Source organism: Sciurus vulgaris (assembly GCF_902686455.1).
Source record: "Sciurus vulgaris genome assembly, chromosome: 14".
NCBI lineage: Eukaryota > Metazoa > Chordata > Mammalia > Rodentia > Sciuridae > Sciurus > Sciurus vulgaris.
In genome coordinates, this window is record NC_136475.1 from 91,072,566 (window position 1) to 91,097,350 (window position 24,785).

Here is a 24,785-nt window from a genome sequence, read left to right on the forward strand (position 1 = left end):
AAGCTCCACTCTGGATCTTTAAACTGGGGCATCCACAGGACCTAGCGGAGTGGACAGTAAGACAGCCGCTGGGTGAGAAGCCTGGAGCTCAGCGGAAGACTCCCATGGGAGACAGGGCTGGACACCGCCAGCGGGAGGCGCTCAGAATCGCAACATCAGGTGCAACGTGGGGGCTGGGGATGCGGCTCCGCGGCCAAGCTCTGGCCAAGCATGGGCAAGACTCAGGGCTCAGTCCCACACCGTGAAAGAGAAGAGCATGCCAGATGAAATCAGCAAGGTGACGGTCTCCCTGAGGAGAGGCAGGGATGACGGCAGAGGTGCCCACGTCCACAGCAGGGAGCGACCGCACCCAGGCTCCCAACTACCAGGTGGCGGAGGCAGAGGAACCCGCCGGCTCGCTCCTCACCCTCTGCTCACCTTCCCCTCGCCCTGCGGCAGAGGCAGCTTGGGAAACTCAGAGCTGCAGCTTATGCTTGTGAATCTGACGTAAGCACATGGAGACAAGCTTCGCCACACAAAACCAAAACCTGCGGAGGCTGTTTTGCTTTCTGTGCTTACCTCTTTGATCGTGGTGTTTCTTCCCCTCCAAGAAAACCACCATCTTCCTCCCTTTTTGGGCATCTTATCCCTCATGATAGATTCCACAGTGGCCTGTTTTAAATGGATGGTGACATAAATAATGGAACCAAAAAAAGATCGACTTAGCACATTCAAACCAAAAGAAACATACATGCAAATTAAAGAAAGGTTAAAAAAAAAAAAAGTCAGAGGAAAACAACATACTATTTGTGGATTGAAAATTTTGGAGAAGCAAAACCTAATGGCGTCCAAAATTACATGAAGGTAACTTAAGCATGAAGACTTAAGAGGATGTTAAAGAAAAAACAAACAACAAATAAAATACAACACGACAACAACAGAAAAGAAAGCATTAAAAAATCATTAGTGATTAGTAAGACCGGAAGTTCTCAAACTAAAGTGACTAACTGATTAAGATACTGTTACCATCAATATGATATGATTATAAAATAAAACATGAAATGATTAATGTGGACAGGATACAATGGTTTTAAAAACAAAAGGAAAAATTCCCACAACATTTTAGTAAATGTCAGTTTCCAAATTTTGACAAACTGAACTTAGATGCATATGATTTAAAATCACAAGTATTACAGAGAAAATTCACATTGACACCCTGAATATATGGAAGTTTGATGGGGAAGATTAAATATGAATTAATAATCTTCTAAGTATTTCCAAAGACTGTAGCTACCTTGAGGCTAATTCCAGGACCCAGGTAAATGTCCTCTCCTTTCATTTCCTCAGTTTACAGAACTTTCAAGTAGCTGAGACCTCAGCCAGGAACATGAAAAGATGATTTTAGGCCCTTCAGCCCAGCAGGAAGCAGCCAAGTAGACAGGGAATAATCCACAGGTTTGGCCTGAAGTCTGCTCCTTTTCACTGTCTAAAGATCCTCATCAGACCCAAAAGAAGCCCTGATACACTAAGACGTAAGTCATGCGTATGTTGTTCATGAATATTACATCAATCGCCCTGTCCCCGCAAACTCACCCGGAAATATAACAAACCTCCAGTTAAAAAAAAAAAAAGGAAAAAGATGTTTCAGAGGTAGACACCCTGATTCTAAGGTTCATTTGAAAAACAAACAAAAACATCCAGGAAGTACTCAAATGAGGCATAAGCCCTTCAGGCTATTAAAGGTATTTGAAAGCTACAGTAATTTAAAAATGCATGTTGGTCCGTAAGCAAATATATCCTGGAAACAGGAAACCTGAAATTTAGATTTAGCAACGAATCTAAATGCACAGAGAAAGTGGATGGAATGGAGTTGTGATCACCAATCAGAGGGGGAGGTTATTTAATAACCAATATCGGGAAATTTGGCCACCTTGTCAGACCCTGTGAGCTGCAACAGACCCGAAACTCTGCTCAAGAACCAGGGTGCGACGTGTCCGGGAGGCTGAGACAGTGCGCGTGCCACTCCAGGCCCCACCGGGCGAGTGCCCAGGACGAACCCTGACGGCTCTGCGCCTTTCCCGTCACTCCATCACCTGCGGCAATGGCCCTGGAGGTGCTGGAGCCTCGGCCAGTGAAACTGGAGGCAGCCGCCCCCTCTGCGCAGCATGTAAGGAGAGTGGCCAGCAGTTATGTCCTGATGGCCAAGAAAAAGCCGGGGGCACAGAGAAGAAACCAAGCCCCAAGCCAGACCCTCGAAGACTCTTATTATGATAAGAATAATTATCATAATAAACCATATGATTTAAGCCACTTTTAGCCACTGTGTTTTCTACAATGAAAAGTATCCTGAGCCAGTAATAACCACCAGGGGAAAAATGGTTTGGTTCCTAAAACCTCCCTCATTCCCGGGGCAAAGATTTAAAATAAAGGGAAGTACTAGAAGAAAACACAGGACCATATTGTCACTAGTTTTGAAAATGGGGAAGGTAAACCATTCCAATTGATCCAAATCCCAGCAGCCATAAAAGATGACACAAACTCTACATATAAAAATAATTCTGTATTTGAGAAACACCCACCACAAACAGTCCAAAAATTACTGCCTAAACCTGTTTGGTATTCATATCACAAGGACTAATTTAAGTTTTAAAGCCATGTGTATTTATTTTCCTGTAAACTAAATTAACTATATTTTTATTGCATTCATCTTTTTCTTAAGCATTTGTGAAACCTGAAAAATTTAACATAAAAATTTACCCCAGGCCATGGATACCTTGAGGAATCTAGCAAGGACAACATAAAAACCGCTCTGTAGACCATGCCTCAGAGTCCACAAACATATACACACAGAATACACACACACCACCACACACATGCATACACATGCACATGCACACACATGAAAGTGTGCATATGTACACACATGCACATGCACATATGCATACACAAATGCTCACAGATGCACACACCACCATGCACACACTCCACACATGCACATACATGCATGTATAAGCACACATACAAGTGTGCATATGTACATGCATGCAAGTGTGTGCACATATGAATGCACATATGCACACGCATACATGCACACTGCCGAACACACACACCCATACATGCACATGCATGCATGTATAAGCACGCACATGCATGCTTGTATGTATAAGCATACATACATGCACATGTATACATGCATGTGGACACATATGCAAGCACACATGTGCAAGTATACACATATAAGCACGCACATACATGCATACACACATGCACATCACACATGTACAAGTACACACATGTGCATGCATGCAGGCATATGTGCACACAGAGAGGCACACACGTGGGCATACACATGCACGCACGTTGGAGGAGCAGCACAGACTCAGCAGTAGGATCCGACCTCCAGGACCTCAATTAGAACTTTTAGACTACAACACCTTGGCCCCACCAGCACTTGCTAAGTACACCAAGGATACAACTGAATCTAAGATGGGGTCTTACAGCAAAATGAAAGTACAATCCAGTAGGCAGACACAATGCGGAAAAAGTTCACAATTCCAGGCCAAATGTCCACTGGGCTTCTCAGGGCAGGCTGGACAGGTTCTGGGCTCAGGGCAGGGGTCTGCCTTCCTACCTCGACCCTTTCCTGAAGCAACTCACCTACTCTCACATGCAGGCTGCAAGCTGCCAGGCCCTGTCGGGCTCAGCCCTGAGACCTGGGTCTGGTATGCTGCTGCCCTGCACTCGCCCCGCCTGCTCCCGCCCCTCGCCCCATGGCAAGTGGCTTTGCCTGCTGGCGGCCTCTCCTCCACCCCACCCCTCCGTCATCCTCATCTGCACTTCCACACAGCTGGGAGGTTTGCCTGGTAAGGACAGGGAGGACATTCAGGGTGCAAAAGGGAGACCTGGCATGCTCCCAGACTTTAAGAGAGCACAACAAAACCAGCTTGGAGGTTCTAAAAGCACATGTTCCATTTCAACCCCCCACCCCCAACCCATACAGTAATCATTTAGTGCCCCTTTCTTTGTCGGGTTACAGCTCACCTTTGGCAAAGGTTTCTGGAAGGCCTGCATTGCCAGGAGTAGAGGTGCTGCTGTCGTCCAATTATAATATCTAACAAAACAACGAGACGGACGTCAGTAAACCAAGGCTCAAACCTAAAGCCTTTCTTTCTTTTCTTTCTTTTTTTTTTTTTTGGTACTGGGGACTGAATCCAAGCACACTTTACCACTGAGCTACATCCTTCTTATTTTTTATTTTGAGACCTCACTAGGTTGCTAAGGCTGGCCTTGAACTTGCTATCCTCCTGCCTCAGCCTCCCAAGTCGCTGGGATTATAGGCATGTACCACTACACCCAGCTAGACAAATAGCCTAATATCATGCCAAGTGCCATAGAAAGTTCAGGAATGCCAGTGATGTCCTCAAAGAGCCCAATACTGTTGCTCCCTTTCTGCCCTCTCCACAGACCCCAGTCACACTGGGGATCCCCTTCTCTGTCCCGCCCCAGTGGCCAGCAAGGAGCCCAGTTGCAACCATGGCAGCAGGATAAACAGCCAGACCTGGTGTTAAGTGACACCAGTAAGTTCCAACAGAGACTGCACCAGCCACCAGATGCTGGTGGCATTCCTGCCCCACTGCAAGGAGGGGGAAGCCAGGCAGTCTAAGTGAATAAACCACACGTCCACGACTTCTGCTCAGGGAAGTCCACGGAAACACCTGCCCTCCCGAGACCTTGCATAAGGCATTTCTGAAGAGCAGGCTACTCTGCTACTCTGTGTACTGTACAGGGTCCAGGCTGCAGACTCGGCCCCACAGCTTCACGCACCAGTCTAAAGTCCAGTGCAGATGGATGGGACAACCCACAAGGCCGATCATCGCCTCGACCCATAAGCTATGCCGGAACTCACTTCTGCCAACGCTGAACCAAGCCTGTGCATCATCACTTTAAAGCTTAACAGGCAGGTGTCTGGACTGGAGGACACAAGGGACCCTGTGTCACACTGCTGCCAGGACAACCTGCAACAGGTACTCACTTGTTCCCGATCTTCACCACAAGATTGGGGTCATCGATGATAGCAGGGTTATCCACAAACTGCTGATAGGTCACGGCTTGCTCCAAAAACGCATCTATGATGGCATTGGAAGGAATAAAAGAAACACAAAGTAAGTTTGGCCCACGCTCACTCACAAGTATTTCTTAAGAGCATATGTGTCCCAACTGTGCGCGCGAGCCTCTGCAACGTATCTGCAAAAGGCACTTGTGCTGGTCTGGGGCAGAGTCTCTGCAGACGTGAAGGAAGTGGGGCCCGAGCCTGCACAGCACAGGGAGGGTGTCGCACAGACGGAAGGCCATGAGGTTGGGAGGCCAGGCTTCCTCAACTTAGTCACCCTATGGGTGACTGGGGCGACTGACTCCCCCAGGCCTAGCCCCCTCCTTTGTAGCTTGGGAATGAGGACAACTTCCTAGGGGGTCATGAGGACGGACAAGGTCACAGGGGAAAGCAGGAAAGCAGAGTGCCCAATATGAGCAGCTGTGGTGTTGACTGCTGTCGCCTGTGGGAGGAGCAGCTGACAGTGTGAGGCAGTGCTGACCGTGCCCAGCCTCAGGGAGGAGGCAGCACCACTGCCCAGAGCAGGCAGAAGGCAGCAGGACCGGAAGGACGCCCCGTGAGGGGCTGCAGCCCAAAGCCCTGGCTTCCACCCGACTTCCCAGTTCAGCTGGACAGTGCCTTGGCCTTAGCCAGGGCTCTGACATGGCCCCAATGCATGTCCACTCCTTCAAGACCCGGCAGAAATTCACCTCTGTCCAAGAGAAAAATGACCTTGGTCGTGACAGCTACCCAGACTGGCCTGAACACATACTGAGAATCCTGAGACCACGGGGTCTCTACTCAGAGCTCGTGACCTCCTCTGTACAGATAAGACACTCCTGAGCGCCCACCCAGGGTAACCCGCCTGTCCCTCTCCTGCTGTCCCCCCTCCAGCTGCATGCACACTGGGGAGGGGGTGCCAGCAGGACACCAGCCACCCCATGCCTCCAACAGGTCCCCACTGTGCCTCCCCACTGTGATCTCAGGAACACACTGGGTTGGCTGTTAAATGTGTGGTCTCAGGAAGATGCCACAGAGCGGCAGAACGCAGTCCACCGTGAAGGACCAGCTGGCGCAGGTCGACACGGGCCACGTGCAACCAACAGAACCCCCAGGCCAGCTAGCAGCAAGCCAGGAACTTGGGGACAGGAGCAGCAAAGAGCCACCATCGACCACCACCAAGGGTAAAGCTGCCTCTGACACGGGCTCATCACAGCTGCCCAGCCCTCCGCGGCCACTGGGGCAGTGCTGGTGCCACAGCCACGGTACCTTTGGTGATCTCCCGGTGGTCACTGAGGCCCCCGCAGAGGGAGATGGCAATGGACGGCAGGTCCCTCAGGCCATCCGAGGTGCTCTCCATGCCACTGTCAACGCCCGAGCTGCCCACGGACTGTGGGGACTGGTTGGCTGACCGGGCTCCATTGTCACTGGTGTGCTTGGCAAGTCCAGGAGGATCTCCGCTGGAAGAGGGAAAGCAGGAATGGCTGAGGGTCCTCCTCTTGGGTCCCACGTGACCCCTCAGGACAAGTTTGTCACTAATGCGCCCAAAGGTAAATGAATTGCCTCAGAAGAGAAAGCCCATCTGCCACCTGTCACGTTCTCCTCCTAACCCGCTGAACAGCGGGCACTGTTCCCGGCTGGCACCCTCCAGGCACAGCCCTCCCTGCAGCCCAGGGACCTCACCAGAAAACCTCCGGGAAGGGCAGAAGAGAGCCACGCAAGCTCTTCCTTGGGTTGTGGCCGCTGGCTGCCAAGACCCAGCCGGTCCCTGGCTTCCGGTGCAACCCGGCCTCCGGTGAAACCTGGCCTCCAGCCCCAGCCCCAGCCCTCCTGCCCCCAGAAGGCCTGCACAGGTAGGGAAAGTGGGGCTGCGGCTCCTGCTGTTGGGAGCATCATCCTCTCAAGCGGGACCCACACAGACGAATGCTCAGATCACAGAAGATGATACGAGGAATTGCAGGAAAGTTTACTTTTTGGGAAAATACAGGGCTGCCACCTCAGGATCCATGTCTGTGAGGTCATCCAAGTAGACGCCATCAGCACCGAGGTGTCTGCTTCGTTTATCTGAAGGAGCAAATGGAAGCAGCTGGAAAAGTGCTCTCCGGAGAGAGCCCCGCGGACCCCGCCTCCAGGAAGAGCATCTGAGCAATGTGCATAAGTGTCCCCATGTCTCCCAGAACCGAGTCAGAGGGGTGCAGGGCCTGCTGCCCAGGTCTGCCCGGAGGCTCCGGCACACACCACCGCTCGGCCCTGAGGAGCCCCAGGGCTGCGTTCAGCCTGAGGTGTGCCCACCCGGGCACCCTGGAGCCAGGGTATGATCACGCTGTGACTAAATGATCCCCGCCTTCTCAATACCCCGAGGCACAGCATCCTAACGTGGGCACAGCCAGTTGCTGTGTGCCAGGACTTCAGACTTCCTCTCTACTCCTGGCAGAGAGAGGACTGTGTGACGGGTTCAGACAGATCTCGAAAACCGCACAGAGCCACCCAAGAACAAGGATGAGGCTCGACAACATTGCCACTGCGGTGACCCCTGGGAGCACTGCCCATTTCCAGACAGGAATGCTGTTGGTGGGGTCTACGCAACTATTTCCAAAACCCAAAACACTCTGACATCGGTGGCCCCCGAATTCCCAGGCTGAGGGACACTCAACCCGCACGCTCAGCAAAAGAGCAGAGCAGATGCGAACTGGACCCTGGGAGGAAGGACTCAAGTGCCCAGGAAGTGCGAGTCTGGGGAACGAGCGGGGCGCGGGACTCGTACCCCTTTTCCTGGAAGGAGAGTCCATCTTGCTTGCTGTGGGCGCCGCACTGGCCGCGGGAGCCTTGAGCTCTTCAGCCACAGGCAGGGGCGGGCCTGCCGCTCCCAAGGCCTCCAGGTCTTCCTCATTCACAAACTGCATCTCCGAGGGAGGCTTATTCTGGTCTGAAAGTGGCCCCCTGGCCAAGGTTGGTGATTGGTCACTAAAGGTATCTGAAGATTCGCTGTGAATGGCCTGAAAGTGAGTCTTATCACAAATTTTTCTGCTGCTCAGAGGGCTGGACTCCTTCATCTTGTGTGGAGAAGATGACTAGACCGAAAAAGAGAGAGGGAGAGAGAGGAGGAGAGAGATTTGAGAACAGGTCCAAACATGGGAAAAGAGAAAAACTGAGTTCCCAAAGGAAAACAAGCCATCTGTAGCAGAAACTCAACCTTCAGGAATCACCCAGGGACTTCCACACCTGCCCAGAAGCCTGGAAGCCAAACAGAAGTGAGATCAGTAACAGACAATGAGCGGAAGCAGCCCAGAGTCCCTCAGCAAAATGAGAAGCAGACACGTGATGGGATATTTCACAGTGAAGAGAATAAATGCATTACCACTCCCAATGATAAGGATGAATCTTGCAAAACTAATCTCTGCTACTACAGACAGGATGCTCATCCTTGTGGGGGTGGAGAGGCCAGGGTGGACCTCCACGCGGCTGGCCCAGTCCTGCCTCTCCCTCCAAGAGCAGGGCGCCTAGATCAGTTCACGCTGCAAAAATTCCCTGAGCTCCCACTTGCCATCTGTGTATGTTTGTGCTGCATTTCAATACAAAGCTCACACCTAAATCACAAGAGAACAAGTGAAGATTTGGAGGTGACTGGTTCAAATGAGAAGGAAAATCTCATTTCTGATTCTACTACACTAGGGATTTCCAGCTATGAAAAACATTATTCCAACAAAAACCCAAATGCTGTTTTCAGGTAGGAAGGGACGAGAAGGCATTCACTCTGCATCTGATCTCACAGTGTCTACCACAGACGAGAGCAATGCCACTGGTCTGTGCCTACACTTTCACACTCTGCCTCCAGCAGCCACGGACAGAGGTGAATCTGGAAAGCTCACCGGCTGGGTCAGCACTACAGCTCATGGGCAGAGAACCGGCATTTCTATAGAAGCTAATGGATGATCCACAGCTTCAGCCCTAACAGACCTTCCCTCCAAAAAGCTGCCCACAGGAAGCTGCAAGGAAGGTCTCCAATCCTGACTCACCCTTCCATTCCTTCTCACAACGTTCACTGGGAGTGCAGGAGGCTATGACCTCTTCCAAGGATCTCAAGGTTTTTCTAAAAAGCTGGCAATATGATAGAACTCAATATGTTTATAATGCACTGGAATACAAGATAAGATTTCTTCAAAGAAAAGACTGTGTCCACTTCATACTTTTAGAAACCTGTCTGCTGGTACGGCTGTGTACCTGATGTCAGCCCACTGCATTGTGCAGCTCGGGAATCAGGCTCAGCATGCAAGTGGCACAAACAAGGAGAAAGCAAGCAAGTATCTAGAGGGCTTCTGCACGCAGACACTCTGCACGCGGTCTCTCCTCGAACCTACTGTTTTCTCTCATTTCACAGAAAACAACACTGAGGTCAACTGGCTAGCGCGTGGTGGAGTGGGGCGTTGGCTGGCCTCCCAGGCCTCCTCCCCACACGCGCAGCTGCTTCTGTTTCTCTGTTCAAAGACCCAGATTCAGAGCTCCATCAACAACGACAGATCAAAGCCTGAGAGTTTCCTGGTTTGTGAGGCCCACGTCTTTCCTCTCTGTTCTATCAGCCCAGTGTCCCGTCCCACACCTGTCTGAGGGACACAGGAACATGTGGATCCTGGCCCTCGCAGCTCACTCAGCCCTGGATTCAGAGGGCTCAGCCTCCAAGTGTCTCTCCCCGTGGCACCTCTCCTGTCACCACTGACCTTACAGAAGTAACACTGGGAGGGACTTTTTGTTTGTGGCTTCTAGACAGTGTGGTTTCTGCATAAGGTTTTTTTTTCCCCCTTTGTTTTATAGCTTGCATTTAGTTGTGATATAAAATGAAGATCCAAGAGTGATCCTGTATGTTTAAAATACACAAGTGCAAGACCTTTTTACAATCTTGGTAATGCACAAAAAAGCAAGTCTGGTGTTCAGTATGGTTTCAGGTACTAATAGCTCCTACAGTTACGTCCCTTAGCCATGATGGAAATATTCAGTGTGGGGCAGAATAGAGGGAAAGAGACTTACCTTTGCTGCTTGTGGCAACTCTCCCCAAAGCCAGAGCATTTCTAGGTTACTCTTCTGTGCTGACCTGTCCGTCGACTTACTGACCAACTCTGAATCACTTTTAGGAGTTGAGGGTCGGGAACCTGAAGGACTTTAAAAAAAACACACACACACACACACAAACCCATAATTTAGATAAGGAAAAAAAAAAACAAAAAAAAACAAAACAAAAAAAAACTTTCCATTGCTTTTTGCCCAGGTCTATGGCTCAAATAACCCAGAAAATGCACCCAAACTGTCATTCCCTATTGAGCACAGCCTGGTGACAATCCCTGCCTTGGCCACCAGGGGTCACGCATCCTGCATCCAGGTGTGAGCAGCCTCAAGGGCAAACCACAGGAGCCTGCTGGCAAGCAAGGTAGACAGGGGGAAACAGAAGTAGCAAGAAAAGGGATAATGAGAAAAAGAGAAATCAAAGTAAAGGAAACCGTTCATTCTTCCACCAAAACCACCATCCTTCCACGCCCTGTCCTGGGCTCGTCTGTCCTGACTCAATTTCTAAATTAAGTGTCCCGATTCCCAGACAGTTAAAGAGGGATCCTGGCCAGCTCTGACATTATATTGAAAATATTTACAAATCTGTACTCGTTTTGAAAACTAGAGAAACTGTGTTACATAGCAACTCCCACAAATAAACTCTGATATGATTTGGATGTGAGGTGTCCCCTAAAAGCTCACGTGAGACAATGCAAGAAGTTTCAGAGGAGGAATGATTGGGTCATACGAGTTTTAACCCTACTGTGATAAATCCCCTGATAGGGATTAACTGAGTGGTAACTGAGTGGCAGGCTGTGGCTGGAGGAGGTGGGCCCTGGGGCGTAGATATTTGTATCTGGCGAGTGGAGTCTCTCTCGGCTTCCTGATCTCATGTGAGCTGCTTCCCTCTGCCACACACTCTGCTATGATGTTTGGCCTCAGCTTGGGCCCCGAGGAATGGAGCTGGCCTTCTCTGAAACTGTGAGGCTTCAAATAAACTTCTCCTCCTCTACAGTTGTGCTGGTCGGGTCATTTAGTCTCAGCAGCAAAAAAGCTGACTAGAACCAACTCCATAACAGGACGGAAGCATGCAAGTCGACATCTCCCAAGTTCTCTTCCAGGGACACGTGGAAGGACGCGCCCCCTCCCCCAGACCTGCCAAGGCTCTTCTGCACTGACCTCTCACCGCTTCACTCAGGTCGGTTTCTAAGTGGCTGCAACAGGCAACAGGCTGTTACCTCCAGGTTTTCTAGATTTTTACTCCTAACAACTAGACAAAGTTTTACATCTGTCCCACCAACGTAACTGATCCAAAGAATCACCTTAAGTTCTGGATCCCCACAGCACACTACATAACAGACAGACAAGAAGAAAAGACCATTTAATTACTTCTTGAGTTATTCCCCTGCATCACCTCCTCTAGGGGAAACGGCAGTCTTTAAATAAAGCAGGAAATAAAAAGGCCACGATTTCCTGTCACATCTCTCACGACCCTGTCTAGCCTCTTCAGCACTCTCATTGATACGCTCGGTCTCCTTCATCTGCCTGAGTAGATTTCGACTCCAGCTGGGCACGAACACCTTCCTGTCAGTGAAGGAGAGCTGATGACGGCACAGAACGTCCCCTTTGGCCAAGCTGAGGCCCTTTAGTGGAGCCAACACGCTGAATGTGCTCCTCCCCCCGAGGTGCACACAGGCTGGCCCCCTCCTCCCTTGGTGCTGGCCGACCACAGTCTTCCAGGTGGCACGAGCTGTGGGGCCGCCCCACGTTCCAGTTCACCTGTCTACTGGGGGGGCCCTGAGAAACCACATCACACACACACACACACACACACACACACACACGCGAGCCTCTCTGCAGGCGGCCGTCCATGAGGAAGGCTGGGTCCTGCACCCGGCTGCACTGATCTGTCCACAATCACACGTTCAGTACCACCGAAAGGGAACGGGGAGGCTGTGCCGCTGAGCCCGTCTCCCGTGGGGCCCTCACGGAAGTCCTCCCTAACCAGCTTCCTGTTTCAAATCTCCTCCATTCTACATGCCACACGAAATCCACTTACATTTCGCTCTCGATCCTTGGGACTCACAGTGGTCTGACCCCTGCGCTGAGTGAATGAAGCCCGTCTTGGCGGGGCCTCTCTAGAGCAGGGCTCAGCTGACTGCCGGCCAAGGGCCCAGGGCGACAGGCTGCGGGTCACGCGGTCTGCTCCAACTACGCAATTCTGCCCCTGCAGCACAAAAGCAGCCCGACCCCTCTGCCAAGGGCCTGGCTGCGCGCCACAGAACTCCACAAAAGCACACGGCACACCGGACCGGCCCTCGGGTTGTCATTTGCCAACCTCTGCTCCAGAAGAATGAAAACGCTGACCGCCGTGCTCAGCGGCCCTCCCAGCTCCGGGGCCATCACGCTCCGGCCTTTGGTGGAAGCCACCATGTGGAGGGAGCCCAACGAGACGCTGAGGCATGTGAACTTGGTCAGAAAGAAGCCCGCCCCTGTGAAAGTCATAAGCTGGAGGCGCCTCCTTCAGGTCAAATAGGACACCACCATCAACGCTGCCTTCTTAGGCCACCACAGCCCTGCTGGACAGAAGCCACACACACACACTCTCTCTCCCTCCACAACCAGCAGAGGAACTGAGGCCGCTGAGGAGGAGCTGGGAGGAGACAGGATGATGTCGAGCGTGATTTATCAGAAACCTGATTCCAAAATGGCCCCTTATCAAACACTAACTTTAAAAAGTCAAGGGTTGTTCAAAAAAGTAAGCCTCCAAGGTCTCTGGCTGATTTGCAAAAACAAGGTATTCATGAGCCTATACAGTTTTCAGAACTTCTGCCAGTCCTGGGTAGGCAGATCAGCTGTACCTATCCACTTCACCTCATTTTAAAACGGTCTTTCTCCTTCACACGCAACTTCTCAACAAAGTGCACCCTGAGGTTTGACTCTTTAATCAAAAAGAAAATAGGTTTCTCCTTGGAGAAATCACTCAGGGCTTCATTTGCTGCAGTTCCTATGTAAGCCGTGTCCGTCCACCAAGTAGGAAGTCGAAGTGAGGACAAAGCTGAGGGTTTGAAAGCAGAAATCCCAGACAGCTGCATCAAACAAAGGTGCCAACGAGGTCCTCAGATCCCTGCTACGCAACTCTCCTAAATTCAGCTCTAGAAATGCTGTGGAAAATCTGAATCCATTATTCAGATAGCCTAATAGGCTATTTAAATATTTATAATAAATGATGACTTATCCTAAAGTGACATCCTAAAAATAGCTTGCAGGCTTATTTGTCAAACAACCCTAGACATAAAACAAAAGATCATATTCCCAATCTATATTTCATTACTCTAGTTTTCAAAGCACTCCACAGAATCAGGCAGTGATATGTTAAGCATCATTTCCAGAGAGGCAAATTTAGGACTTTAAAAAAAATCTGATAATCTACAAATGCTTCAAGTGAAATAAAAATGATCTACATGCATTTTCTTCAGAGGTAAGTTGGTTAGTAAAACAGATTTGCAAGCGTCAGATCAAGAGCTCCACGCCCTCTCATTGACAGGCATCTTCCTCCGCCACTGGGTCAACGTGAATAGACTCAGGAGTTAGGTGGGCACTCCCACTGCAGAATGCGCCCAGGTGGGAGCGCCGGGCCCTACCTTTCCGAAGCGTGGAAGAGGGAAGGCTGCGGAGGGCAGGAACTAGACAGGCCGCCCTCGGCCGCGGCTGCAAGATGAGGGGGAGTCCTTTTGCCATCTACCGGGCTGCTGGACACACCACATGATACGCATTAAAAGAAAGAAAAAATCAGAGGTCAGTTAAGTGAAACTTCTTGTAAGTTCTTCAGCTACTCTCAACAGTAACATCTGTAAGAAAATGAAAACATTCGGGCTCTGACAGCAGAGGGCTCTGGGCCAGATCATGAAGAATTCAACTTGAACTTTCCTGTTTTCCAGGAAGGAGCTGAAAAACATGTTTCACTTTCCATTTCAACCGTGCGCCCACGAAAGATGGCTTGTGTCTGGCTGCAGTTCAGTGCTTAATCAGACTACATAAACCAAAGGCTTGAGCATGTGCTGCTAACTGTCTCTATGTGTGGAAATGTATCCACTTAGCCTAACGTGTACTTCTATTTGACAGTGGTCGCTGTCAGATTTAACATGATCATTATTCTAAATTCATAAAGCAAAATACTAGACACAGAGAAACATACTTAGGGCTGTATTTAAAACACTTATTTTACATTCTTAAGACTAATGCATGGATGTTTCAACCTACTAGTGGTTTCTAAATACTGTGCACTGCTTTCTCCCACAGAGGTTATTCCCGCAGACCCAGAGAAAGGACACATGAGGCTCTGGAATGGTCCCGCATCTCTACTGTCTAGTACAATGAGCCACTTGGTCACATGTGGCCCTGGAGCACTTCAAATGTGGCCAGTTCAAACTGAGATGTGCTGCACAGGTGACATACAACAGAATTTAAAAACAGCAGGAACACAGAAAGTGAACTATCTCATCAATGATATCTTTAAATTGACTACTTGTTAAAATAATATTTCAGATATACTGGGTCAAACGAAATCTACCATTAAAATTAATTTCACCTCTGTATTTTTTTAAATATGGCTACCAAAAAAATTTAAACTACATATGTAACTAAGCACTGTATTTCCACCAGACAGGGCTGGTCACCATGCATCAGAGCCCCAGCCTCACCCTGGCTGCCAGGCCTGGCTGGGGACAGGCACAGGACACACCTACCCAGCACCCACTGCTGCCTCACTCTTGATTACCCTGAGCCACCCAGAACCAGGAGGGCACTTTGATGAGTCCAGCCTTGGATTGGGGCCTCTGCAGCCCAAGGAGCTGCCGGAGCTCGACCCCCCACCCCAGACTACTCCAGAAGAAAGGATGTGACTGTCTGCAGACCGGGGCCTCTCACCCTTTTTATTTATTTATTTTTTTTTTCATTACCACCACACCCCTGAGCATTCAAGAAATCAGTAGTCTGACTTCGCTGTGGCATTCCAATGCCATGTCCCTTTAGAAATCACAAGTCTTGCTAATATCTAGGATCTGTTTGCCACTCAAGAACCAGTTTTCACCCCAACGGGGGTGATACTGCCCCTATGAGAACACACAATTCAGAGCCATCCCCCTCCCCAATCCTTGGGAAAATCAGGTGAAAGGGCTCATGTATTCTCCTAGGCTTCCCCGATTAAGTCTGTGGAGTCTTCAGGAAGGCCCTCTGCACAGCTAGCAGCTCAAGTCCGCCTGGGCCTCCCAGCCAGCCAGCAAGTTTGGCTCAGGGAAATACGGTGCACTCTTGATTCCAGCAGCAAGGGCTGGGTGTAGGGTAAGCAGTCACTGTAGCAGCCTGGATGACCTCAGCAGGCCCGCAGGAACCTCTCTCTCAACCTGACTTCAGAGCCAAGGACCTCACCAGCCTCTGCCACCCTGTCTCCTGCTGACGATCAGCACTTCATAACTATCCAGCATTTTTCCTTCAGCATCACCTGCAGACAGCTAACTAGGCAACACATCGTGGATGAATTCAGGCACGAGATGGAAGTCTGTGATCGGCACATGTTCTGGTTTTGATCTGTACCTCCTACTCTACATTGCAGTTTTTCTGGTCCTAATTGTTTTCTTTGCTTATTTATATTTCATTATTTTCTTTGACATGCTTCCTATAAGTGACTCCTAACTCTTTGGACAGGGACGGGTGAACCACAACACACACAGGCCACTCACCTGGGGTTGGGGGACCACTCTCGATCTGAATTGGGGTATGATGCCGACTGGGGATAAGGCCTGACCGAGGGGAGGTTTTCCTTGGGAACCTCATCTTGGAATGGTGGTATGTCACTAGAAAGAGTTCTGGAGGGAAAAAGGTTAGAGTCAAAGAACTGCCCGTGACAGATTCATATTAAAGTCAAGTTCCAAGTTTTTTCTTGATTATCTCTAGTACTTCATCGACTAGCGGGACATCTTATAAACACTCAGGCATATTCCAGGCAGTGGAGAGAGAAAGAGAGAGAGAAGCACAAATAAATGCATTTGAGTGTCTGGCGGAGTCACAAATTGAAAACGACTTTGTTTGAGCACTTGGACTCAGACACACTGCCCACCCTGCTCTCCTGGCCCAGTGGGGCAGCTCACTGTCGCCCTCTGCATTTCGCCTCATGAACAGCTGAGGGGCAGATCCAGGTCAAAGCCAGACCCAGGAGTTACAAAACCCTTGCCACGTGCAGGTGGCGCTGCCTCCTAACTGCAGGGCCACACAGACCACGCTCTGTTGCACAGAAGAAATAAATGACATCAACCAAATGTATCTTTTCATCACATGGGGAGAGCCACGCTGCCCGATCTCGGAGGCAAGAGCACGCTCGCTGCAGAATGTGAGGCGCTCCTGCAGAGGCCACCTGCCCGCACCTAGGATGGGGCCCCAAACACCTGCAGCCAGTTCCAGAACGCAGCGCCAGCCAGGGTGCAAGGGCAAGCCCAGCCCCCACTCTGCATCCACGCAGCCTGGAAGAGCATCACCGCCCACCCACCTGTATCTTTTACCAGAAAACAATGAATTCTATCCCGAACAAGGAAGCAGGGACACTCCTGATGTTCTTTATCCCCTATGTATGTTAACAAGATGTAAAAACGATTATCAAAACGAACACTAAATCATATAAAAATCAGAAACAGCAAGTATTCTTTGAAAATGGGTTTTCTCTTCCAAAACTGGCATTTTTCACCAAAACAGCAATATATAAAAACAGAATGTCACTACATTCTTAGAAACAAAGAAAAATAGGGGGAAAAACACCCATTCAACTTTGGGCCCAGCCTAAATTAAAAAGTAAGCAGCACATGGATGAAACTGAGCAAGCGCTCAACCTTTTAACCCTAAGCCTGTCACACGTCAGCCAGACTGCAAACAGCCCAACTGCCACGTGCATAGCTGACGCTCAAAAAAGAGCTAAGAGCTCGTGGTCAGCGCCTTCTGAGGCCCTGGGTTCCATCCCTAGCACCAAAAAATAACGAGGTTCTGCAGAAACGACTTGGTCCACAAATTGCTCATCTGCTCAGCCCTGTTTCCCGGTTCTACTCTGCAGAGCGGAAATGGTGGGCCAAGAAGCTGCCCTCTCCAACCCTCTCCCAGGGAGAAGCTACACAGAATCTTGACCCGCTCAGGACACCCGATTGCAAAAGCCAGTCCCAAGAGCCTCAGAGAAGAACAGAAATTCTGAGGAGAAAACAAGAGCTCATAAAAACCATCTTAAAAGCTACTCCCTCCGACCCACGGGCCGCCCTCCTTGGCCCCACCTGCTGCCGTCCAGCGGCCCCGCATCCTCGTCGGAGCTCATCTCGATGGGAAACATGTCCTCGTCCTCGGACGTGTTGGTGTTGTCGTCCCTCTTCAGGCTGTCCAGCTGGGACTTCCTCCTCCTCTTCCGTCTCTTCTTTACCAAGGAGCTGCTGGACGGGGTCTCGCTGGGGGACACAACCTGGGTGGGCGTCCCAGGATCCAGGCTCCTCACTCTGTCTGCCGAGTTCCTCTTCAGCTGGGCCTCCATTCTCGAAGCTCCTTCTGACAGAATGGGAGAGGTGGCCAGGTACATGGGGATCACTTCCTGGAGAAAGGACACATTTGCAAGAGTCCTGTTAATTTGGACTAAAGGAGCAGGACCCAGCCAGAGGCTATTCAGAAAGGGCCCCAGCAGGGCAGGCAGACCACACATCATGGCCAGGTCAACAATTTGTCAACTGCCATTCTGTACAGAACCCTGGATTCACATAATTATAACAAAATAAAGCAAGAGCCAGTGATTGCAAGCCACCAACATTCCACTTCACCCAAAATACCCAGAGCACAGAGAAAAAGGAAGGGCTCCAGGTCGTCACCCGGTGCTGGGAAGGGGACTCTCAGCTCTGCGCTTTGTTGTGGGTGTCAATGTGGGGGAGGGGGCAGAAGACAGAGAGAATGTGTGTGTGTGTGTGTGTGTGTGTGTGTGTGTGTGTGTGTGTGTCTGCTTTTTAAATATTTTTTTTTATTTATTCTTTTTTCAACTTTTTAACTTCTTTATATTTTTCTTCATGTTATGTGAGCCAGCACTGTCCACAATCAGTGGGGCAGGACACAGCCCCAGCTTCCAGCCTCCCAGGAACCCACAGACGCCCAGTGAGGCACTGGTGAGCAGGCCATCGTGGGGTGCAGCATCCGCGACATCCTGGCCCACAACCTTCTTTCAGCCTAGGAGGCGTGAACAGGTTGAATGTGCAAGTGGCACAGCTCAAACAGAAAGAGGTCCCGCCAGGCACCCGGGAACCAACAGGAACCCTCGGGGCCTTCGCATGACACACAGAGCCGGCAGCAGGGTCCCTGACGGCCACAGGGCCATCACAGAAGACAAAGTGCAGGACCAGAGCTCAGACCCCCTGAGCCGCTGCTCCCTCGGGCAGACCTCACAGAAACACCAGCATTGCAGGCGGTACGTTCACTTTAGAGCCTGGAGCCAGGGCAGCCTTCCTTTTCATCATGCCGTCTGCCCACAAAGGGATCAGTCCAGGAGGACTTCATGGAGGAATCACTACACAGACCCCATCAGTGAGGAAGAGTTCCAGGGGGCGGGGGTACAGCTCAGAGGGAGCGCCTGCCTATCACGAGCGGGGCGTGTGTTCAAACCCTAGTACCTACAAAAAACTTCAAAAATTAGTGGTTTTGTTGGTCGTGGAAGAAAACAGCAGTCAATCTCTGCAGCCTTGGGTTTGGCAAAGGAGTCCTAGCTATGATACCAAACCATAAGCAACAAAATAAAAAATAGAATAATCAAAAGTTAAAATCTTAATGAAAAGAAAAAGGCAAAGCTCAAAATGTGGAAAATGACCCTGACCACCAGCCTTCCTCACCTGATCGTTATCAGTCTCTTGAACAAAAAACGCTTCTCCGTTATCGCCCAACTTCATGTGCAAATCCACAGATTGGCCGTTGATTTCTATGTCGACCTGAGGGGAAGGCGCGGTTAGGAACACAGGACCCCCCAGGACACCTCCCACACACCTCTGCCCCGTCCAGAGTGAATGCCCCAGCACTGAGCTTCTGGGTTCAGAAGAGCCCCTGACCAGGAGGGAGGAGACCAGGATGGAGAAGCCCCCGGAGCCCACCTGCTGGTCAGTGGCTCCTTTTCTATCATAGGGGCTGGACTCAATGTCCCACAGCTGGCTGGCGATTCAGTTGGACCTCAGACCACAACCAACATGCCCCAGGCAGTTCCTGGTCCCGGAGACTCCAGCACAGCCTCTGAGCCTTCCAGTGGAGGCCGCTGGCCACAGGGAGCAGAGGCGGGCCAGCCCTGAGCCACAGAACCCAGGCCTGATCAACTGTGGCATGTGCCACTACCTTTCAGAGTAACCGACTCAGCCACAGCCACTGGAGCCTGAATTAGTGACTGTCAATTCAGGGAACCACCATTTCCAAGGGAGAGCTCTCGGAGCTCAGCGTGTGGGACAGCAGGGGTGCGGTGCTGCCCTCCAGGAGGGCGGGGCCCGGGCTGCCCGGGCCCCAGTCTCACCACTTTCTCCCGGGAACGCAGAACCCCCATCTTCCCGAAGCGGACGTGGAAGGGGGAGCACTGCAGGCTCCCGTTGGGCTGCCGGACGACGATGATGTCGATGCATCCCGACAGAGTGGCAGGGTTCAGCCCCTTGTAGAGCTCCTTCACAGTGACAAACACCTGGCCCGCCAGCTGCCCGACGTAATTCATGGTCTGAGCCTGGGAGACAGCAGAGACAGGACACCGTTAACCCGGGCAGCCACCAGAGCCAATCAAAGCGAACGCTTCCCTGTCCAAAATCACACATTCCACTTTCACACTGCTCAGCTCATTTTGTTTCTGGAATGTTCTCCACACACCTACCACCACCAGCAAGACCAGCACCCTCCACCCAGGCAGGGCCCAGCCCAGAGACCCCAGCCCCATGAAGATGAACTGCAGGTGTCACCAGGCTGTCTTCTCTGGCCCGTGAGGCTGGTCTGCGAAGCCTCATGGTGCTACCACCTGTGCCCGCTCTGCCGCTATGCCCAGGTCTCCCACTAAACGGGCTCTACTGGAGACAGCTGGCTCCCCCACTGTGCCAGGCAGGCGGGCACTCACTAGCAGTAGCTGAAAGACACATGACTACTTCCACCTGGAAGGGAAGCAGCGACTTCACATCTCTAACGGTTCCCAGACGGGTCCTGGCCTGCGGACTTTCCTCCCACCGCTGGAGGGACAAGCACACCATGCTGCCACCTGCCTGCACCACCAGCCTCTCGCCAGCCACTCTGCAAACAGACATTCAGGGCTCTGCAAACATTCAGAGCACATATCCACAGAAAAAGACGCAGCCCTGGGGCAGAGGAAGGAGGGAAGGGAGAGTAACTTCAAATGCTCGACAGCACAGCCCGACACTAGAGTTCACAACAATTCATTGAATATTTCAAAATAATGAATTTTGAAAACTGAGTATTTCAAAATAGCTAGTAGAAAGAATTTTGAATCTTCCCAACACAATGAAATGACATGTCTGAGGTGACAGATATGCTGGTTACCTCGACCAGACCATTACACATTACATGCATGTACTAGTGTCACATGGTAGCCCATAAACATTACAATTGCTGTGTTTTAATTAAAAATAAAAATACATATTAAGACATGGACCCTTGCTCCCTGTGGGAACCTGAAGACTTGGGATGGATTGAGAAGCAACACACACATATCTAAGAGTCAGTGTTGCTGTGTTTACATGCTAGAGGAGGTGTGACCTAGGAAAGAGACCCAGAGCAGGTCCTGGAAGCCCCAGTTGATAGCCAGTCACTTAGAAATGCAGGAGGCCACAGTTTACAGGTGGCATCTGACATGGGTGCAGTCTCATGGGCCGAGCCTGTCACTTGCAGGATGTGACGCTAGCTCCAGGTGACACAGGACCCGCTGGTATCTGCTGAGAACTGGAGAAATGCTTGCCATGGTAGAGACCCACACATCTGGAGTCAGAGTACTGTGTGAGAGCAAATAGTTTTCTTTACTGTTCTCACTGATCAAACCCTGGCCTTCCTAGTTTAAAAAAGAAAAGTACCTTGTGCAAGCCTCGCCTCAACCCTATGAACTGGGCAGAAGTACAAGTTATACACCTGTTTACAGAGGAGGAAACTGGCACCCAGAGATGGCAGGCCAGATGCCCTGCATGCTGGGGACAGAGAACTGCTCACTGAGTTCTGCCTGAGAACAGGCCAGGGACCTAGAAGTAATGAACGAAGCCTGCAAGAAAAGAGCACAGAAATCCTTTGTGATTTTAGGTGAGGCTCCAAAATGATCCGCTTCCCACCACCGCTGAGGAATCCAGCAGATCCTGTAGCCAACACATCTGAGGGGCTCAGATCTGCCTTCCCTCTCAAACAGATAAATGTCAGAGCTGTCAATCTGTCCTAATGCAAGTCCCCTGTATATGAAAATACCAACACACAACTTTTATAAGTTGGCTGGCAGGGCAGGTTTACCTAACTTCATGAGAAGGCGAGGGTCCTGAAAAGATGTACAACATAAAAATCTCTCTGTAACCCTGGTCCTTCTTATAGTGAATCTCTCTATAAAAGAAATCATCACCCCAGAAGCTACACTGCGTGTGCGCAGTATCAAAGGCATTCTGCACAGTTTCTGCCCTGCACATCTCATTCCCAGGTGACTCTCTCAAGAACTCTGCAGGTACGAGACCCTTCAGAGAGGAAGCTGGACACAAGCCCAAGTGCAGCAAACACCAAGATCATAGGCTCGGAGTCCAGTGTGAGACTGGAAATTGGGTCTTCGGATTCTGAAGCGGCCGTGACTGGCTTCTGTCTAGTTCCTCTCCCGTCCCCAGGACTTCTCCAATCTCATCAACCTTATATACGTGCAGACTATGCTTATCACTGAATGATGAGACCAGGGCCCAGCCCAGGCCTCTGCTGCTAAGTAGGACTGCTGTTTTTCATGCATATGGAATGGTGTTGCACATCTCTGCAGCCCAGCTTCCCTGGGCACGAGGCCTGGATGACCTGCAAGGTCCAATTTCAGCTCTAATCAGTCCCAGATAAAAGCTGCACTCCTTCACACTTAGCAACCCAAGAGGTGTGTTTAATAATATAAACTAATTGTTGCTCTGCCCTCCTGTCTTCCGAAACAAAGCATCCCTCCCCCTAGGAGTGAGCAAACTCAAGGTGATCTCACAGAATCTGAAAAATCTCAAACTGGGAGGATCCTGAGCACATCACTGCTCCCGGGGCCTGTGTTAAGGAAACAAGCCCTCGCCGGGCAGGGCCATGGGCAGAGCTCCCCGGGTGCCCAGCAGCGCTCGGTGGCAGCCCAAGCCAAGACTGATTTTGTGCTTGCTCACCCACTCTGGGTGCCACTAGTTGAGGCTGGAGAACTTTCCTACTGCAAGTGGCCAGAAGGCAATGTCACAACTGCTGTTAGTCCCTGGATGATATCTGCAGCGCTCCCCGCTTTGGACAGCTCCTCTGCAGATCTGAAAACGCCCGGGTGGAAGCAGGAAACCTACTCGACAGTTAAACAAGCACACGATAAATTTTATCTTATGTGTACTTCACCACAATGTTTTCTGAAGAGGGAAGGGAGAACACTGTATGGACCAGAGCTCGTTCCAGGAAAATGAACACCATTTGGCTAAAAATCTTCTTTGTCATCCACCTGGGGTGGAGGGTAATGCCGCCCCAGGAGGCACAAGATAGACAGTGTCCTTTAAGGGGCCAGGGTGAGCCCAGTCGCCCAGGCACCTGCATGGCTCAGGGTGCACAAGTGCGGGGGGCACCCAGGGCTCTCCTTTCTCCGTCCCCCTCCCAGGTTCTCTTCTGAATAAATACTCCACAAATAGTTAAAGATTACAAGAACAAACCAGTTGGGTGTAAATTCCCAAATTTTACTTCCTCCGATTGCATGTGAAGTAAAAGATTCAAGGAAGAAATTAATCCAATTAATTCAATTTGCCTAAAGATAAGAAGCTAGACGGGCTGGCTGCTAACATGCCGTGGTCTCAGATGATCTCATCAGTCTTTACATCCGGTTTCCTGGAGTTGGAAGATACCTGACCAGGCAGTAAGGGGAGTGTTTGTTTAGAAGAAGAAATTATTTTAATAACCTCAAAGTAACAGAAGGTGAGTACAGACCACAGAGAACAAAACGAAATGCTTACACTCTCGGTGCACAGCCTGAGAGCCTGCACGCAGCCCCCTTACCACGCTGCCTTAAAACCTGGCCGTTCCAATCTCACGGGGCGCCACTTGAGGCAGGTTCCACGGCCCCTAGTTTAAAAGCTTTTTGATGGTGAATCCAGTCAAACATGGCCAGAACTCCTCTGGCCAGACTGGGTTCTCAGAGCTGGGCTGTGGGCTTTCTGAGAAACTCTGAGGTTATGAAAGCACGTAAGTTCTTGTTCTTGTCGAGCATGCAGCTTCCAGTTTAGACCTGTGGATGTTCTTCCCTAGGCAAATTCTGCCTAGATAAACGTGGAGCTCAGCAGAGGGAGCTCTTCCTTCGAGGCCCCCACGCAGGATGGTAGGTGACACCCTGTAATTGATCTGTACAACTCCTGGCAACTACAGACACCCAAGGACATCGACACTCCAACCCCACGCCATCCCAGAAGGGCACAGGGACAGGGTCTTGGAACTCCTCACCTAGCTGTTACATTAGAAGATTCTGTAGTCCACACTTGGAAGAATCCATCTCCAGGCTTCACAAATTGCCAAGAAACACTGCTTTCTTGGAACCTGTGCCAAAATTCAAAAGCTCTGCCACAGCACTCACTGCCCCACAAGTTCTGCTATCCCCTTCTGCTTCTGGAATATCAAGGTCAGTTTAAGATGGCCTCAGGCCAACCCAATGGAAAAAACAAGCAAAATTTATAAAGAGTTCACAAGAAGAAACACATCTGGTCAATAATATACAAGAAGATAACACCATTCACAGATGTGTGCAAGTCAAAGACGGCCTTTAGATGGTCCAAAATCAAAGCATTTCCTAAGAACTGCTGGGTTGGGGACGCAGGAATCAAAAACACCCACTCCTCACAGGGTCATTGATGGGGTCAACTCTGTGGCAACAGCTATCCTTTCATACACACGTGCTAGCAAACCCCAGCAATTCCACTGCTAGGAAGTGATCCTCTAGACACAGCAAGAGCCAAGGCCAAAGACAGTAATTGCTGTCTCTTTGTGATAGGGAAAATTAGGAATAACTTAAATATCTACATGACTCTGGATTAATAAACTACCACCTACACCACTGTTATGGTTTGGATGTTAGGTATCCCCCTAAAGCTCACGTGCGTGCAAGAAGGTGCTGAGGAGAAATGATTGGGTTATGAGAGCCTTAAATCAACGGGTGAATTAATCACCTGATGGGATTGAGTGGTAACTGCAGGCAGGTGGGGTGTGACTAGAGGAGGTGAGGTGCCTCACCTTGAGCCCCAAGTTGTGGAGCCAGCCTCTGACTAAGACCTCTGAAACCGTGAGCCCTCAAATAAACTTTTCCTTCTCTACAGTTGTTCTGGTCACATCTTTTAGTCATAGCAGCAAAGAAGCTGACTAAAACAGAAATTGGTATCAGGAGTGGGGTCACTGATATGACTTACCTGACCATGTGGTTGAGAAGCTTCTGGAA

At 50.4% G+C, this 24,785-nt stretch overlaps 1 protein-coding gene across 7 annotated transcripts in view; it reads right to left on the reverse strand.

Annotated features, from left to right (window-relative positions):
* The window catches only part of LPIN1 (lipin 1), a 110,158-nt gene that overhangs the window by 27,358 nt on the left and 58,015 nt on the right, over nt 1–24,785 (reverse strand). For 5 of the 7 annotated variants that reach the window (XM_079111541.1, XM_079111542.1, XM_079111539.1 and 2 more), the window contains 12 exons: nt 19,662–19,862; nt 19,000–19,095; nt 17,416–17,723; nt 15,847–15,972; nt 13,750–13,857; nt 10,091–10,220; nt 7,833–8,139; nt 7,039–7,132; nt 6,338–6,528; nt 5,012–5,105; nt 4,021–4,090; nt 559–651 (listed from right to left, as the gene is read on the reverse strand). In XM_079111541.1, coding sequence (XP_078967667.1) covers nt 559–651; nt 4,021–4,090; nt 5,012–5,105; nt 6,338–6,528; nt 7,039–7,132; nt 7,833–8,139; nt 10,091–10,220; nt 13,750–13,857; nt 15,847–15,972; nt 17,416–17,723; nt 19,000–19,095; nt 19,662–19,862 — 1,818 coding nt within the window. The remainder of the gene's footprint in view (nt 1–558; nt 652–4,020; nt 4,091–5,011; nt 5,106–6,337; nt 6,529–7,038; nt 7,133–7,832; nt 8,140–10,090; nt 10,221–13,749; nt 13,858–15,846; nt 15,973–17,415; nt 17,724–18,999; nt 19,096–19,661; nt 19,863–24,785) is intronic. The other 2 variants (XM_079111540.1, XM_079111543.1) reach the window with 2 other exon arrangements.